The following is a 16,564-nucleotide window of genomic DNA, read 5'->3' as shown; positions in this document are numbered from 1 at the left end:
CACTGATCCCAACAAAAAGGTGTCCAAGGACCTGTGGGTAATATCCCAAAGGTAGTGAGAGGTGAAGGTGGTCTGGCTCCCGAGACCCTGGTCCCTCAAGACAGAGTCTCAGTTCCCACTTCTGAAGAAGCAGGAGAGCCACCTGCTTCCTTCCCTTTGGCAAACCCTTAAAAGTCTTGAGGCAATATTTCTTTGGGGGCAGAGAAGCTACCTTCCCCTTCTTAGGCCATGAAGCCTTCGAAAACGGGGTGGAGGTGAGGATGGGCTTTGCAGGACGGATGAGACAATGATGAAAAGGGCAAAGAATAAGCTGAAGACGATGACACCTTCTCGGATCTCTTCTTCTTCGTCGTCTTCCTCTTCGACAGCTTCTGCAGTAGAGTTGTCAGGGGCCCCCAAGGGGGCGGCAGATGACTCATCAGGTCCAGGGACAGGAGCAGGAGCAGAAGCAGGTGCAGGTACAGAGGCAGGAACAGCGGAAATGGCAGGAAATGTCATCTCTGTCACGACCAAGGGAGACAGAAGGGCGGTAACCCTTAGGACAGGTAGCAGTGCCATACCAAGAAAACCAGGAATGGGGAGGACCACTGTCAGGATTGACCAGGAGCTGGCAAATGGTAAGCTGGTTAGTGTAGTCTGGTTCCCATTACTACCGTAGGTGATACGTTTGTAGGGTGATGGACCAGACCAGGTGAGGAGGCGCGTAGTAGCTGGACAGAATCACTGTAGTGATGGTGGAGGTGATGACTGCATGCGTTACTGCGCTGCTGGCACCTCTATTAACTTGTGACAGTAAACCTTGGATTGATGACATGCCAAGCTTGTTCTAAGCCTGACACCTCACCTACGGAAGCAAGAGTCGGGTTAACTGGGATGGTTCCCCCTCGTTCCAAAGGTGTACCTTCGAAGCAAGGGGAGGCCCCTAAGTAGTAATCCCCAGGTTTGCGACCACAGCCCTCCCCCCTTCTTCCATCTACGACTCGTTGGAAGGGAAAAGAAGGAAAAGAAGCAAGAAGCCTACCCCTGAAGGGGTGACAGCAAGTTAACCTCTACCCCAGGGCAGCGCCAGCAGAGGACAGAGGACACAGACTGTTGCAATCCATGGGTTTGCATAATTAATCAAAATTTCACAAACACACTATCACAACTACAATACAAAAAAAAAAAAAAGAAAAAAAAAAAAAAAAAAAAAAAAAAAAAGGGGTAAAAAGAAAACAGCAATAAGAGCTGGGCAGAGAGCAGTGAAGAATGTCTATCTGACGGCCGAAAGCAAATTGGAATGTTTACGTCCGGTCGGAGGGACTACCACGATCGGACCAGTAGTTTAACTACTGAACTGCCTTGTTAAATGATTTCAGTGGCTGTGTCCAGGCTACGCCTTCAGTAATTCCTATCAGAAAGAACCAAGGTTTGTACATTGCGTAGGAACAAACAATCCTTTGTTGACTGCACTAAATGGGCATCGGAACGTGGTGAGCAAGAGGACGGTGACAGAGAGCACAGAACCACATCAGCCTGAGAACTAACCTAATCCCCCTGCCAACAAACTCTACTGTTATAGTGCAGTCCCCAGTTCAGGCCACAAACAGAAAAGCACTGACACCTTACCTCTCAAAAGGAATACGTGAAAAAGATCGCACACTAAGGAGGGACACAGAATGGTTCCCTATAATAATCTATTAAACCTTTACCAAACACTAATTTTAAAAATCTATAAGAAAGGAAAACAGCTAAAGTTGAATAGCATTCCCTTGTAGCACCCCAATGTTCACTGCAATTTCACTTGACACGACAAGACCCCAACCCCAGTAACTTCAAGGAAGTATTAGTAATTTTTTTAATTATTCATCAAGATGAAAGGCTTTCCATAATTTTAGTTTGTAGACACTGTCAAATGCCTTCATACATTAAACAAAAGCCATCAGACAAAGATTTTTCAATTCCCTAACACTGCTGCATACAATTTAACACATAGCTGATCTGTGCAACTTCTCCCTTTTCTGAAACTAGCTTGTTCATCTCTAAGATTTTCATTAATTTTTTCTCCAGTCCAGCAAGAATTTTTGATTACCTTACATAACTGCACTGCCTCTATTGTTACAACACACTGACAGGTAGCCTTTCTTGAGTACCTTTGCTATGACTTCCAATTCCCAATTATTAGGCTTTGTTTCCTCAACTACTACAGTCATTCTAAAACCAGGGGTAAAAAAATACAATGAACCTACAAAGCAAATGATAACTATTAGATCAGCGACAAAATGTCTGCTATGAAGAAATAAACTTAGATTAAACCATGGTTATACTGTGGTGAGAATGAAAGAAATGATGGTGACTCAAGATAACCACGGAAAGCTCTGGCTATTTCAATTATAGACAAGCGTACCTACATGTGGAGATTATTAGCAAAAATATATCTTAAAAAGACATCTAATTAAAAATAGAATTCTTCAATTATATTTGGTAAAACACTTTTCATGACATGTATAACTAAAAAAACTTACCTGTAAGCAACAGTATTATTATCGTATAGTATGGAAAACATTTGCTCCCATGAGTTAGAATGGAAACGTGTGTAAACTTCATAATTTCCATCCATCATAGCAGCTGCTGATTGTCACAAGGCCATCTGTTGGGAAGTTGTACAATTATAATTCTGGAGGACAGGTTTAAAACATACTTCATATCTAAAATTACAAAAAAAAAAAAAAAAAAAAAAAAAGTTAAAACCACCATTTAAATGACACTTTGGAACTATCTACCAAACCTGCTATCTTAAAAATCAATGCAGTCTACAGTTTTCCCCGTCTGCTGCTTTGCATAATGTCTCCATGTGTAAATTTGAATATTATATGAGCAATTAGTCCCATTTTAATCAAATATAACCATAACATCTGGTATTAGAGTGCCATCTTTAAACAAATTCCTAACATAATCATATGCACTGAAGACCATCATGTTACCAATTCATCACACATTCGACAAATAATGATATTGTTAGAATACAATAAAGTTTTGTACATACTTACCCGGCAGATATATACTTAGCTTATGTCTCTGACGTCCGACAGAATTCGAATTTCGCGGCACACGCTGCAGGTAGGTCAGGTGATCTACCCCCCTGCCGCTGGGTGGCAGGAATAGGAACCGTTCCCCGTTCTAGAACCAGATTTTTGCCTCTTAACCAACCCTGTCTACCTGAGGGGAAGGCTGGGTGGGCCCATTCATCGTAATAATATCTGCCGGGTAAAGTATGTACAAAACTTTATTGTATTCTAACAATATCATTTTTGTGGTACATGCAACTTCCCCGGCGGGAGATATATACTTAGCTGATTGACACCCTTGGTGGTGGTAAGAGACAACTATTTACTGAATAGACAGGTAAACAACATACGTTGTAGGTAATAAATAAATAAAACCTTGGTTCCTACTTGTTCAGGCGGAAGCGGATTCCATGGCTAATGCCTAGGAATCTGCTTCGCCTCAAGAGCCTCAGCGATGTGACCTATGGCTAAGAGTTCTTGTGGGTCTGTCGATGGGGGTCTTATCCATTTACCCGACAGAGCCTCTTACATGACAATACCGCCTATGCTCTCCTACCGGTGAGCATATTATTTGAGCACAACACCGATCCCGATCACCACCTGATCCTAACACGAGGGTTAGTGCTTAAGTTGAAAAGATTTTATTACCCCAAACTCCTTTCAAACAACCCAAAGAAAAAACACGACGTTAACTAAATTTAACTCACTAGTTAGGATCAGTATCGGCTCCCTATCCCAGCAATGTATCCGCAGACACATATCAACCAAGAGAGAAGGATCTCTCGTAGGTTATCTTGACATCCTTCGATATGGGAAGTCAACACAGAGTTGCATCTCCCGTATGTGACAGCTAATATGTCCTTATGACCTATTGTTAAGGAAAGAAAACAAGAATACAGAAAAGCTCGCACTCCATGCCGCTTTTTAATTCTCAGCTGTTGAAACGGAATCATCAATGCACTTGTCAAGTGCTTAGGAGATCACATTGTCTCAAAGAAGGCCAGGGCATTCTTGATATAGATCTCTTCTGGGTGAAGCCTGGAGCCTGGCTAGCGCCTCGCGCCTGGCTGGAGCCTTGCGCCTGAATGGCGCCTAGAGCCTGGCTGGAGCCTTGCGCCTGGCTGCGCCTCGCGCCTGATTGGCTCCTCCCTCCTGGCTAGCGCCTCGCGCCTGGCTGGAGCCTTGCGTCTGGCTGGCGCCTGCGTCCTGGAGCTTGGCAGAAGACTTCATGATTACTGTTCTATGAGTCTGCATGCCTCAAGAGTTTTTCAGCGAGGTAGGGACCTATGACTGACAACCCTTCTGATCATGTTCAATGGGGGCTAACCCGCTTACACGACAGAGCCTTCTCGGATCGTGCCAATGGGGGCTGACCCACATTGGCAGGCAGAGGCCTTACCCTGTATCATATCAATGGGGACTAGCCCTCTTACATGACAGAGCTTTAGGTTTCTCTTTACTGGAAGGAGCCTTGCGCTGGATGGATCCTCAATCCTGACTGGAGCCTAGCCTTGAAGGAGCCTGGCACCTGGATGGCACCTGGCTGGCTTCTAGAGCCTGGCTGGCTCCTAGAGCTGGCTGGCTCCTAGAGGCCTGGCTGGCTCCTAGAGCCTGGCTGGCTCCTAGAGCCTGGCTGATCCTAGAGCCTGGCTGGCGCCTCGCGCCTGGCTTGGCTCCTCCACACTTGCTGGAGCTCGAGCTGGAAGAGTCTCTAGGTTGTCTGGCGATGTCCACATCGGACACTCTTATATCTGTCCGATTTGTTCGCCTCTGGCGCATTTTGCGCCAGGTTGGAGGCCGCTCCTTCTCAGTATCCGGCCATGACAGAGTTCCTTGGAACTGTCCGCCTCTGGCGTTTTTCGCCTGTATTGGCATTTGGCGCTTGGCTGGCGCTACATTGTCCGAGAGTCCTGAACAACCACATAGTTTATCAGGAGACTGGAGAAGGGTGGAAGAATTCTTCCCCTTTGAGCTTTTGGCCCCTGGCAAGGGGAGGTGATTTTAGTCAGCTACACCCAGTAGACGACAGGATATCTAACAATACGACGAGAGAAGAGTCTTCCTCCGAGGAGGATCCTTCGTGAACACTTCTTTTGCTAACGAGATCTCTTCTTACATGTTGATGAGGTTCCTCGTTGCAGAATCTTCCCTATCCTTGCCGAAGGAAGGGAAGGAGTCTGGAAGTCGAAGGAGAGACTGAGCTGAAATTGGGCGGAACCCTGATTTCTAGCTCTATGTATTCTTCTGAATACCTTCTGGGAAGCATTTTGAGCCCTCATCGCACCCCGAAGACTCTGTAGGCAAACGTTTAAACCATCTCTTCTTCTGTAGATGAAAATGTAAGTACCCTGCCTGGCAACTAAACTTCTATCTGAAAGCGTTGCGTCAGGAATAGAGGGATTTATAGTTCTTTTGCCAGACATACTATGCTGGCAAGAACCCATTGCCGAGTCTCCATTGAATCTGATGCGAGATTCCAATGCACAAAAAATTCACTTGTCTTCTTGGTCGTTTAGGGCTAAGAGAAACAAAGAATTCCTTCATAAACTTCCTCAAAGAAGTTTGATGAGGAGCAGTTCCATTTTGTCGGAACACGGAATCTGTGGCCACAAAAAAAAAATCCATTCGAAGTACATGATATCCTACTCTTGTCGTATTGCGGTATCGTTAAGATCCCAAAGATCTTAATCCTCTGTTATCTTAATTCCCCTTGTAGAGACAGAGTATAGCCCTTTTACTGCGTTCTTTGATAGCAGATATATACATAGGTGATTCTTCCCTCTGAAAGTGAAGAAAAAAAACTCGCTATGTGGTCACAGAGGTATCGGAAGAGGACAGTTTCCTCATTCCATCTGCACTATCTGCAGCAATTCTATGTCTTAGCCATGACTATTGTCATTTACCTTGAAAAAATACCTCTCATTCATGTCCACTTCTGGTCAGTCTGCACGTGGAAAGACTCAGAGTGGAGAGGTTTTTCAGGTCTATTTATAATAGATTCTGATAGAATATCCAGATACTCTTGGAAAAGCCTTACGAAACATGCTGTGAGAAGACGTGACTTCTGTGAATCCAACCTCTCTAAGGCCAAAATGAGGCATTCATCCTCTCTTCCTTTGACGCCCATTTATCTTAAATATCTGTTAAGAATTTATAACTAGGGGAAAAAGACCAAAGTTTATTCCCCTTCTTTAAATTAAAGATGTCGTTATAGTGCTACCTCTCTTGGTTCGAGGAAAGGAAGCAGTCTATAGGAAGCCTGTTCGTCTTCTACCTTGCGAAGAGATCTATGAAGACTTTCCGCAGGTTCTCAAAACTCTTTTCAATAAATGTTAGACATACGTTAACAGTTATTACTTCGATCGAGAAGGTTCTCACGGACATGCAAAAATCTTGCATCGAACCTTTAAGGATCGTTACGTTCCGTGTCTGTTCCCAAATAGGTTCTCTTTTGTTAACGCGAACAGGGGCGAAAAAAAGAGATTCTCGATGCTCTTTGCGATATGAGAGAGTCGTGGAATTGGCCTAAGTGATTAAAAAAATCATTTCATCATTCCTTGTAAGCGACCCCTTTCCGATTAAATGGGTAACGAAATCAGGAACGAATCTTGCCGTTACCGAGCCTCCGAGAGGCACTGGTTGTTTGTTTGTTTGCATGGTGTTTTTACGTGACTTCCGCACCACGTCGAGAGTGAAACTTTCTATCACCAAAAATCCACATCTCTCACTCTCAATGGAATGGCCGAGAATCGAAACCCGCGACCACCGAGGTTAGAAAAACACCAAACAACCACTATGGACTCTTAGGTAATAACTCGCTAAAACGAGAAAATATCTTGGATGGTACTTCTGGCTTTGCGCAGGCGGCGCTTCTGGCGCAATTGCGCCAGGCTGGCGCTTCTGACGCAATTTGCGCCAGGCTGGCGCTTCCTTGACTTTGCAGGCTTGCGCTTTTCCTTCAAGGTTCTTTTAAGGTTATGCCAGAACATCTGTGCCCTTATGGTACCCGACATCCTTCACGTGTTAATTCCGTTCTTAGTAGGAAAAAACTTTTATATACGTAGTATAGTCCATTCAGGGAAACAACTTCTGCCACTAAGAGAATGTTTCCCATCCGACTCACCCATCTTCTCTTGAGCAATATACCGATTCTAAAAAGGTTGTGTGCGTTTCTCGAAAGGATGAGAGAATTATATTATTTCGTGCTCTGCCGTATTAGACTCCTTTATAATACTGTCACATTGTGGTAAAACAGCATTAATCTAGGAAACCTTTGTAAGGATACTAGGAATTCTGTAGTTAACCTCGGTATGCGCATAAGACTTGACCATACCGTAGTCCTTAAAGTGAATTCTCTTCTACTACATTCATCTTCTCACTAAGCATGTACTCTAAATAAGCCATGCTTTCGTAAGCATGAGAGCATCATATATATAGAGTTCCGCTGCGTTAGAATCCTTTAATAATGTTACCTACGGTAAACAGCATTGAAAGGTTGTAATATCTTTCTTATTGAAAGCTTCTTAGCAAAAGGCAGACAATATTTTTATTTATTTAGTTTGCTTAACTATCCCCTCAATCCGAGGCTAAAACCGCGATTGTAGGGAGAGGAGACACGGTTAGTTATTCCATCCCGCAGGAGAGAGACATGTAACCAACCACTCATGACCGACACCTACATGTTACTGCGTTGGTCTCGACTCTCTAAGGCGCGATAGCAGTCTCCGTTAGCCGTCTGGCCTTACTCTTCCAGAGTTGCCAGCTACTCCATTAAATAAAGGAATCTTATAAAATTATCGAACTTCAGGAAGTTCTTATTAATGCATATTTAAGCGAAACAAGACTTCGATAAAATCTAGAAGCTAAGTAGGTGTTGTCTTAACAATCCCTTTAAGCGTAGTCCTTCCTAGGAAATTCCTGGAAGGATACTGATAATTGAGTTGCTCTACAAAGAAGTAAACTACGGTATGTGTGATTTGCCGTATCGTATTCTCATACAGCAGATACTCAACTTCAACTACTTCTTCCCTGCCGAGGCAGATAAAGGAAAAACTTTTTACTGTCTTCGTTCTTTTCGTTAATATATATCTCCTTAAGGAAGGAAGTTAATCCAGGAACTCTTTAAATCTTCGTGATTTCCTCATAAATCGCGGAAGAGACAGAATTCCTGTTCGTCTGTAGGGTTTACGGAAGGAAGTAGATATTTCCTATCCGCCATCATACCCAAACGTCGATGAGATTCTTATAAGAAAAACTCCCAAAGCGCTTGCCTCTTCATAACGAGGGAAGAGCATGAATGAAGGAGTGTGCCGCATTACTCAAAGAGGAGCCTCGACTGACCTCTCTCTCTTAAGAAGATTTGGAATATTCTGGCGCCTGGCTCCTTGCGCCTAGCGCCTGGATAGTTACCGCGCGCCTGGAATGTTCCGCACGCTAGAAAGGAGACTCGCTCCTGGAACGTTCGCTTGTGTGGAAGGTCCCGTGCGCCCTGATAGTTCCGAGCGCCTACTAGACCCCTTTTAGAAAGAGCCTCTTGCCCGGAAACGTTCAAAGGAAGGATCGTTCGATTGCCACTGTACTATAAGGCTCCTTGCTCTAGCCGTCTGTTTTTCTGGCGCAATTTGCGCCAGGTCTGGCGCTTCGTCTCTTTGAAGGCGCCTTGCGCCAAGAAAAAAATTTTTCTAGTACGCGGCTCGCGCTCAGTTGCTAGAACGCGGCCCGCGTTTGGTTGTAGGAACGCGGCTCGCGCTAGGTCTGTTTTTTCTGGAACGCGGCTCGCTGCTGGCTGTTGGAACGTGGCTCACGCTAGCTTGCTGGAACGCGGCTTCTAAGTTCCTGGCTGGCTCTTGCTCAGTGTTCTCTTAGTTTTCAGAGAACGCGCTAGATCATCAAAAACATATACCTTCTTCGTCTTTCGGATGTAAGATGAAGAGGACGCACTTTTTTAAGGATGCCTTTTCAATGGCTATCCTTGGCAGTCTGGGACGCTCACAGAACCTGCCGAGGGACGCCTGACGGTGGGGATTCTCTGAAACCCCCTTACGGCTTTCGACATTCCTTCTCCCCTGGGCTTGGGAGCTTGAAAGAGGTCTAGGCTGGGAGCGAGACAGAGCCGATCAGACGCACCCTCCATTGCAATGGGGAACACTAGTAATCACTTCTTACCTTTCAATAGCTCGCATTTTGAGCCACAATTGTCTTCAAATTGCAATTATGAATTTGAAAGTTTTCTGCGAAGTAAGAAGGTGATGAGGATGCAACACTACTAGTACTGTTAATACTCTAATTGCTCGTTAGTACGAGTTTCTAAAAAACTTTTAAAAGAAACGTATCTAGTTACATGCTTTACTGACTCCCTAAAGTAGGAAGTCAGTATATTTCCTCAATTAAATTTTACCACTTATTACAATAATTAAGAATAAATATTAATATTTCCCTTTCTTGCAAACTATGTGAGTGTCTACCGAAAATTTTGGTAGTTACAGTCATATATTCTTCGAAATTTTCGAAGCCAAATTCATTAAAAAGTTAATAAAAGCGTATGCCGAACCAAAGACCCAGTACTTCCCTGCAAAAGACAGCCCAGAAGATCGATGGCGATGAAAACGAAAATCAAGTCAGGAGGTAGCAACAACATATGCTGACACTACCGCGACAGAGGAAATCTGGGTCTAGAAAGGGAACCGGTTCTATTCCTGCCACCCAACCGCAGGGGGGTAGATCACCTGACCTACCTGCAGCGTGTGCCGCGAAATTCGAATTTCGTCGGACGTCAGAGACATAAGCTAAGTATATATCTGCCGGGGAAGTTGCATGTACAAAATTCCTTAATTCCACTTGATGCCTACAAATAACAGGGTGATTTTTTTACATTTTTTTTCAATATATTTAATGAAAGACATCTAGTACTTTGTATATTTCTTTATAACATAAATGACACCTTACATCAAATTAAAAGCTTCACCAAAATTTAAAATAAGATCTGTATTTTTAATTTTAATACTGTACTCATAAGTATTGATAAAGTCACTCACAAAAACACGATGTGACATACATTTTGTAACAATACACTCTTAGCTACTGTAAAATAATACAGAAAAGTTCTACAGAACAAATCTGTTTAATTCAAAGACAGGGAAGAAAATCTTACACCATGAGATTTGGAGCCACCAACAATAGTGTAAACATAAGCACATTCTATTGTATTTTATGATGTTCAACAGCACTCTAATATATGCATTCTTTACACATAATCCAAAGAGGGAGTTTTAGTATTAGTAAAATTTTAATTCTCACATTTACTGACTAAAGCCCACTCATCCCAATATTAGGAAAATCTGCAAATATTTATTTCCAGTAGCACTACTGAGAACATTGGTCTCATAAACCATGGTTCACCTAAAAAGTAGCACAACCGAGAACATTGGTCTCATAAACCATAGTTCACCTAAAAAGGAGGGGTCAATATCATTAGGGGGAAACACTGCAGACTATCCCTCATCATCGCGTGGCTCAGCCTTATTCACTAGATATTTAATTGGTGAAACAAAGATTGAAGTTTTGTCAACATAATAAATGTGATACAGGCAGTCCCCGGGTTACGACAGGTTCGGCTTACGACGTTCCAAGTTAAGGGGCTTTTCAATTATATTCATCAAAAATTATTTCCAGGGTTACAACGCCTACAACGCTCATCTGGCAGAAAAAATATGACACCAAAAATGCAAAATAATCAATATTTGAAGGTTTTTTGATGAAAAATGTAATAAGAATGCAGTTTACATAGTTTTGAATGCACCCAAAGCATTAAAAGTAAGATTTTCTTAGGATTTTGATGATGTTCCGGCTTATGACGATTTTCAGGTTACAATGTGTCTCAAGAACGGTACCCCCGTCGTGACCCGGGGACTGCCTGTATATGAAAGCGCCATACGAACTAAAATAAGCACGAGGTCTTTGTAAAATATGTTTTCAAGGTAGTTTTGAAATCCAATATGGCAGCAACCGCGTGACGTGCCATTCGTAACCACAGCCGAGCCACCATCTTTCCCAGCGTATATATTTAACGTTTATTGATCTTACTCAAGATTGCATGTAATCAGCACAAATAACATTTTGTTGCCTATATTAGTGAAAGTATGAAAATGATATTGTTATGATACAATAAAGTTTGTTCATACTTACCTGGCAGATATATATATGCTGTTTTTTTCTGAAGTCCGACAGAATTTTAAAAACTTCCGACACACGCAGTGGTCGGTCAGTGGTTAGTACCCATTCCCGCCGCTGGAGGCGGGTATCAGGAACCATATCCATTTTCTATTCATAATTTTTATTTCCACTGTCCCCTGAGGGGAGGTGGGTGGGTACTTGATTATATATACTGCCAGGTAAGTATGAACAAACTTTTATTGTATCATAACAATATCATTTTGTTCATGAAACTTACCTGTCAGATATATATATAGCTGAATCCCACCGTTGGAGGTGGGAAGGGACAGAATAGAAGGATTTTGGGAAACAAATGCATGCAGATGATTTACATCTTGGTTCCACCTGTTAGCATAGCTGACTTCGTGATTACTGTCACCCAAGTCTGCTTCTGCTTACTAGAGTTGCCAGCGAGGTAGAGACCTATAAAGCTGGTGCACTCCAGATGATCTGTCAAACGGGGGCGTGACCACAATGTGACTAGACCATATTGACCATACCATGAGGGCTAAGAAGAAAATAAATATATATATATATAAATATATATATCACCACCTGACCAACCTAGCCAAAGTTAAGGTGTGTTAACTAAGGTTTAAGAGTTAAGAAGTCGCCGTTGTCGGCGACTCAACAACTAAATTAAGAGCTCTTCCTACCATTTTTCTACAGGATAGGATGAGTGGGTACTTCTTGTTGAACAAGATTGTGTCTGCAGACACGTATGGCCCTAGCGATCAGCAGATCTCATATGCCATCTTCACATCTCGCAGGGAGTGTGAAGTGAACACAGAGTTGCTTCGCTAAAACATGGTACTCAGGATGTTGCTGAGTGCCATGCTCTGTTGAAATGCTTCCGAGGCCGCGCCTCACCTCGTGAGCATTCAGATAACAAGATTTCAATTCTTTGTGCAAACACAATGAAGGAGCATTTTTGAAAGAACTCCTTAACACTAAAGCCAGGGTGTTCTTCGAAATGGGCAAGTCTGGTCTTTTTCGGAACACTGCAGATTGCCCGAATGACTTCGACTTTCTTGAGTTTTATGTAGATAAAACTTGAGAGACCTGACAGGGCACAGGACTCTCTCTGGCTCCTGCCCACTAACTTGTGCCATCCTTGCTTCCAAGCTCCTGCCCAAGGACAAAACGGGTTTCCATTCTTAGGCCACAACGGGAAGGCTTAGAGACACACCGCCTTGTGTTCTCTAAAGCCAAAACTTGTGACGATGGCTTAAAATTTCACTAACACTCTTTGTCGTATCTAGGGTGGTTTAGAAGAAGGCCTTCCTGATCACATGCAAAAAGTTAACAGGTAGGAGAGGTTCGAATGCTTTGACATCAAGAACTTCAGACTATGTCTAAGTTCCATATTGAAAGCTTCGATCTGGACATGCACAGTCAGTACTAAAGTCAGGTGACCGACCAGTTGACCAGTCAGACGAATCAAGGACAGCAAGCTGTACCCTGAAGACCATAAGGCACTATTCTGCGCTGAAGGATGAGTGTCTGGACTGCCTGGGCGATTCAATCTAAGCAAACCTTGGGGGTGTATCAACGCAACCCAACGTCGTCAGCGAAATCACTCCTGAGGAACTCCTGACTCGAGCCTCTGGTGCCAGGAGAAAGGAGCGAGGAGCAAAAAGGCGATTCAGTCCCGAAGGAAGAATGCCTAACAGTCCAACCTGGTCTCATGTTACACGATCATCGGGGGTGTATAACGCAACCGACTTCGTCAACAAGAAACTCAGGGCTACTAAATGTCGCCTGATCTCGCACGAGTGTCTGACTTGAGAAAACAGGTGAGACAAAAAGTAGATGGTGAGCGAGTTTCGAGATTCCACAGAACTCAAAAATCGTGAAGGGCTTTGTTGTTTGACAGACGCAAATCTCTGAGCCCAAAGGCCGTCAACACATATTTGCGTATTCTTTAATAGTTGTGACTGCCAGCTTATCCCATTCTTCAGACGGAAATGGAAGACGGTAATCTTATTCCTGTCAACATCTCGATAGTCTGAACGTAGTCAGACTCAGAGCGGAGAGGTTATAGGTACCTTTCGAGTTAGAGTAGACCGACTCTCTCGGAAAAGGTCCTTGGAAAGTGAACTAGGAAGTATGTGACCTCTGTGAATCCAGGATCCTGAAGGCCAACATGGGGCGATCAGCGTCATTGTCGCTCCCTGTGACGTCATAATCCTCTTATTACATTTTCCTAAGCGATTGAAAAAGGGGAAAAGAGACTAAACATCCATCCCCGTTCAATATCATAGGATGGCGTTTAATGGTACCGATCCCGGATCGAGAATAAGGGAGCAGAGAAAAAGAAGCCTCTTCGTCCTCAACATATCGAAGAGAAGAATGAAAGGGCGTCCCCTAAAGTCTACCCAACTCTCAACTTACTTTCTAAGAAAGATTCCACTCGGAAGAGAATAGTTGCTGCCGTCGATCGAGACGATTCGTACGGACTTTGCAATCCTGTAACGACCTGTAGAGGATCGTTACATTCTACGCCTGTTGTTATAATAGGCTCTTTCTCGTAAACTCGAACAAGGACCGAGAGAAGATACTTCTTAAGATATGGAGAGCTGTGGAATATCAGAGTTGATCTGGAACACTGGTTCCCAAAAACTCGTTTCGAGGACTGGAGGGACTACCGAATCGCTTTTACTTCTTTCAGATTAAGATCCAGGACATCTGAAACCCTATCCAGATGTCCGGCACCTTCTTTCTATCACCTCAGGTGATAGACGCACTGAGAGATGTTCAGAATCATTCCTAGATCTTGAATAATATTTCAGTTTCCCGGTAGGAAAACTGTGGTCTGAATTGCAGTCTATTCGGGGAAACAAACTTCTTCAGGAAGGAAATGGTACCCCAGCAAGCTCATCCATTCCTTCCCCGAGTATGCTTACTTCCCTAAATAAGGCTGCGCTTTGCCTAAGCAGGAGAGCATATAAAAGTGCAATGTTGCGGTAGAACTCGTAGTTCTATACCGTGCGGTAACGAGCACCGAAGGATTAAGAGATAACTCTGTTGAACATAGTAAGGCAAAAACGAATGCAACGTTTATTCATTCACGTAAGAAATCCCTCAATCTTAGGCTAAAGTCCGTGATTGTAGGACAGAGATACAGTTAGTCAGTCAATCCGCAGGAGAGACGTAACCGCCAGCACAGAGATACGGTTAGTCAGTCAATCCCGCAGGAGAGAGAGACGTAAGCTACCGCGCATGACAGCGCACGATCTGTTACTGGCTCGGTTGGACTGGAGGACAGACAGCGTGACAGCAGCAGCCAGCAGCTTACGAACGTCGTCTTTTAACTTTATGTCTGGGTTGCCAGCTACCCTATTCTACGAAGAAATAGGTCCGTTATTTTTTGAGCAGAAAGATCAAGCTGGTATATTTAAGCGAAACAGAAACGCTAAATATATATATGCGTTTGTGTCGTCAGAACACTACCATACAACGGTAAAAGATAAATCGGAAACTCCTGGAAGCTGCAGGAGTAACGATTAAATGTCCTTAAAATAAGACAATAGACCTCTCGGTTGCCATCCGAAGAGGTAACTACAGCAAGCGTGTATGACTTAAACCAACCAGTAGTAAAATAACGCAAGGCAAAATATTTTATTATTATCACAATAGGTTTGTTCATACTTACCTGGCAGACATATATATAGCTGAATTCGGAAATACAGCTACATACATATCTGACAGGCAAGTTTCATGAACAAAACTTAAAGAATCGAAGCAGACAGCTCAAGCTTCTTATGTTATTGGACATAACGTTCATTGACATAGTCTACAAGTCTAATTCTTGTACGAGTCTGCGAATGACGAATGAGAGCTCTTCCGAATCTTGTCAATAAGAGCTTATTCGTTTACGCAATATCAAGTTAAAGAGATGTTTGTCAATGAGAACTAACCAATTTACGGGACAAAGAGATATTTTGTCAATGAGGGGATACCCACTTACTTGACAAAACGATAGTATATGTCAATGGGGGAAAGTCACTGAATTGACAAACGTAATCCAGGAAGTCGAGCATTTTATTTTTCCGATTCCGTCTCAAACGAGGAAGGGGGCAAGAATCCTGTAAGAGACAGGGCTTACGGCAGGTAGAACGACGATGTTCAATTCGGCAGCGTAGTCCCGACTAGAAACTGACAAAATCATCATCTGAAAAACCCTTTCAGATGGGCTAAAAAGCTTGCAAAATTATCCTGGGGAAGAGGAAGAACTCTCCAACCAGCTTCCTCTCCCGTATCACAACTAATGCCTGCTAAAGCTTAAAATTTATTGGCAGTATGTCAAAGGAAGTCCTGTCTTGCGCTTTCCTGAAGAGCGTCCTTTTGATGAATGCCTTTGCAAGAATCCTACTGAACGTCGCCGAGACGTCGAGCCTTTACATAACCCGTAACTGCCTTATCGCAAAGTCTTGACTGCGGTAGAGAAAACGAGATCTTCCCTTGAGCTTTCCTTAACTCCATCCACCTTTGCGAAACGCAATATAATATTGACAGAGACCTCTTGAATTCACGAAAACCCGAGGTCTTGCTGGGTTTCGAAGACGAAGTTGTCTGTTCACTTTAACGCTCCTCCGAAGCACTGCTTACTTCACATTCTTGAGGCTCAAATCTTAAACAAGAGCTTGAAGAGTTCAACAGAAACGTTCAGCCAGGAGACAAACCTGGTGTTGCGCTGGCGCGCGCTCGGCGTCCATTTGCGAGGACGCTCGGCGTCCTGGCGCGCGCTCGGCGTCCACTGGCGAGGACGCTCGGCGTCCACTGGCGCGCGCCTGGCGTCCATCCGAGCGTCCCGTTCAAGCCGAGCGTCAAAAGAAGCGTGCAGAAAAGCGTCACGCTCCTGACAGGCGTCAAACAAGCGAGAGAAACTGCCTTCTTTTTCATATTTCTCGGTGTAAAGACGTACACGTGATCAGGCGACGTTCGCCTTCTTACTTCTCACTGGAAACGCATAACGAGAGAGAGAGAGGGGACGTGAAGCGTCCTCTTCTATAAAGCTTCTATTTAGAGGGCGTGAGTCCTACCGAAGGGACGCCAGATCGATGTGGGTTCCCCGTAACCCTCCTTCGGCTTTCGACATGCCCTCTCCCTGGTCCTGGGAGTCCGACAGAGGTCCAGGCCTAGAGGCGTTTATGGGGCGGATCTGACGTTCCCTCCTGACGAGAGAGAGGACGTGAAGCGTCCTCTTCTCTAAAGCTTCTTAGAGGGCGCGAGTCCTTCCGAGAGCTCCAACCCTTGCGCGGGGAGGACGCCTCGGAGGACGAGAAGCAATCCTTCAGGATTCG

General features: G+C 44.0%; 1 protein-coding gene across 1 annotated transcript in view; it reads right to left on the bottom strand.

The window, feature by feature from the left end:
* LOC135198464 (neuralized-like protein 2) overlaps positions 1 to 2,632 on the bottom strand; it is a 65,021-nt gene extending 62,389 nt beyond the window's left edge. The window contains exon 1 of the mRNA XM_064226034.1: positions 2,505 to 2,632. Coding sequence (XP_064082104.1) covers positions 2,505 to 2,602 — 98 coding nt within the window. The 5' untranslated portion in view covers positions 2,603 to 2,632. The remainder of the gene's footprint in view (positions 1 to 2,504) is intronic.
* Positions 2,633 to 16,564: the final 13,932 nt, after the last annotated feature.

Source organism: Macrobrachium nipponense, chromosome 22 (genome assembly GCF_015104395.2).
Source record: "Macrobrachium nipponense isolate FS-2020 chromosome 22, ASM1510439v2, whole genome shotgun sequence".
NCBI lineage: Eukaryota > Metazoa > Arthropoda > Malacostraca > Decapoda > Palaemonidae > Macrobrachium > Macrobrachium nipponense.
Note: the sequence above shows the minus strand (reverse complement) of the source record. Positions and strands in the feature narration are given on the sequence as shown.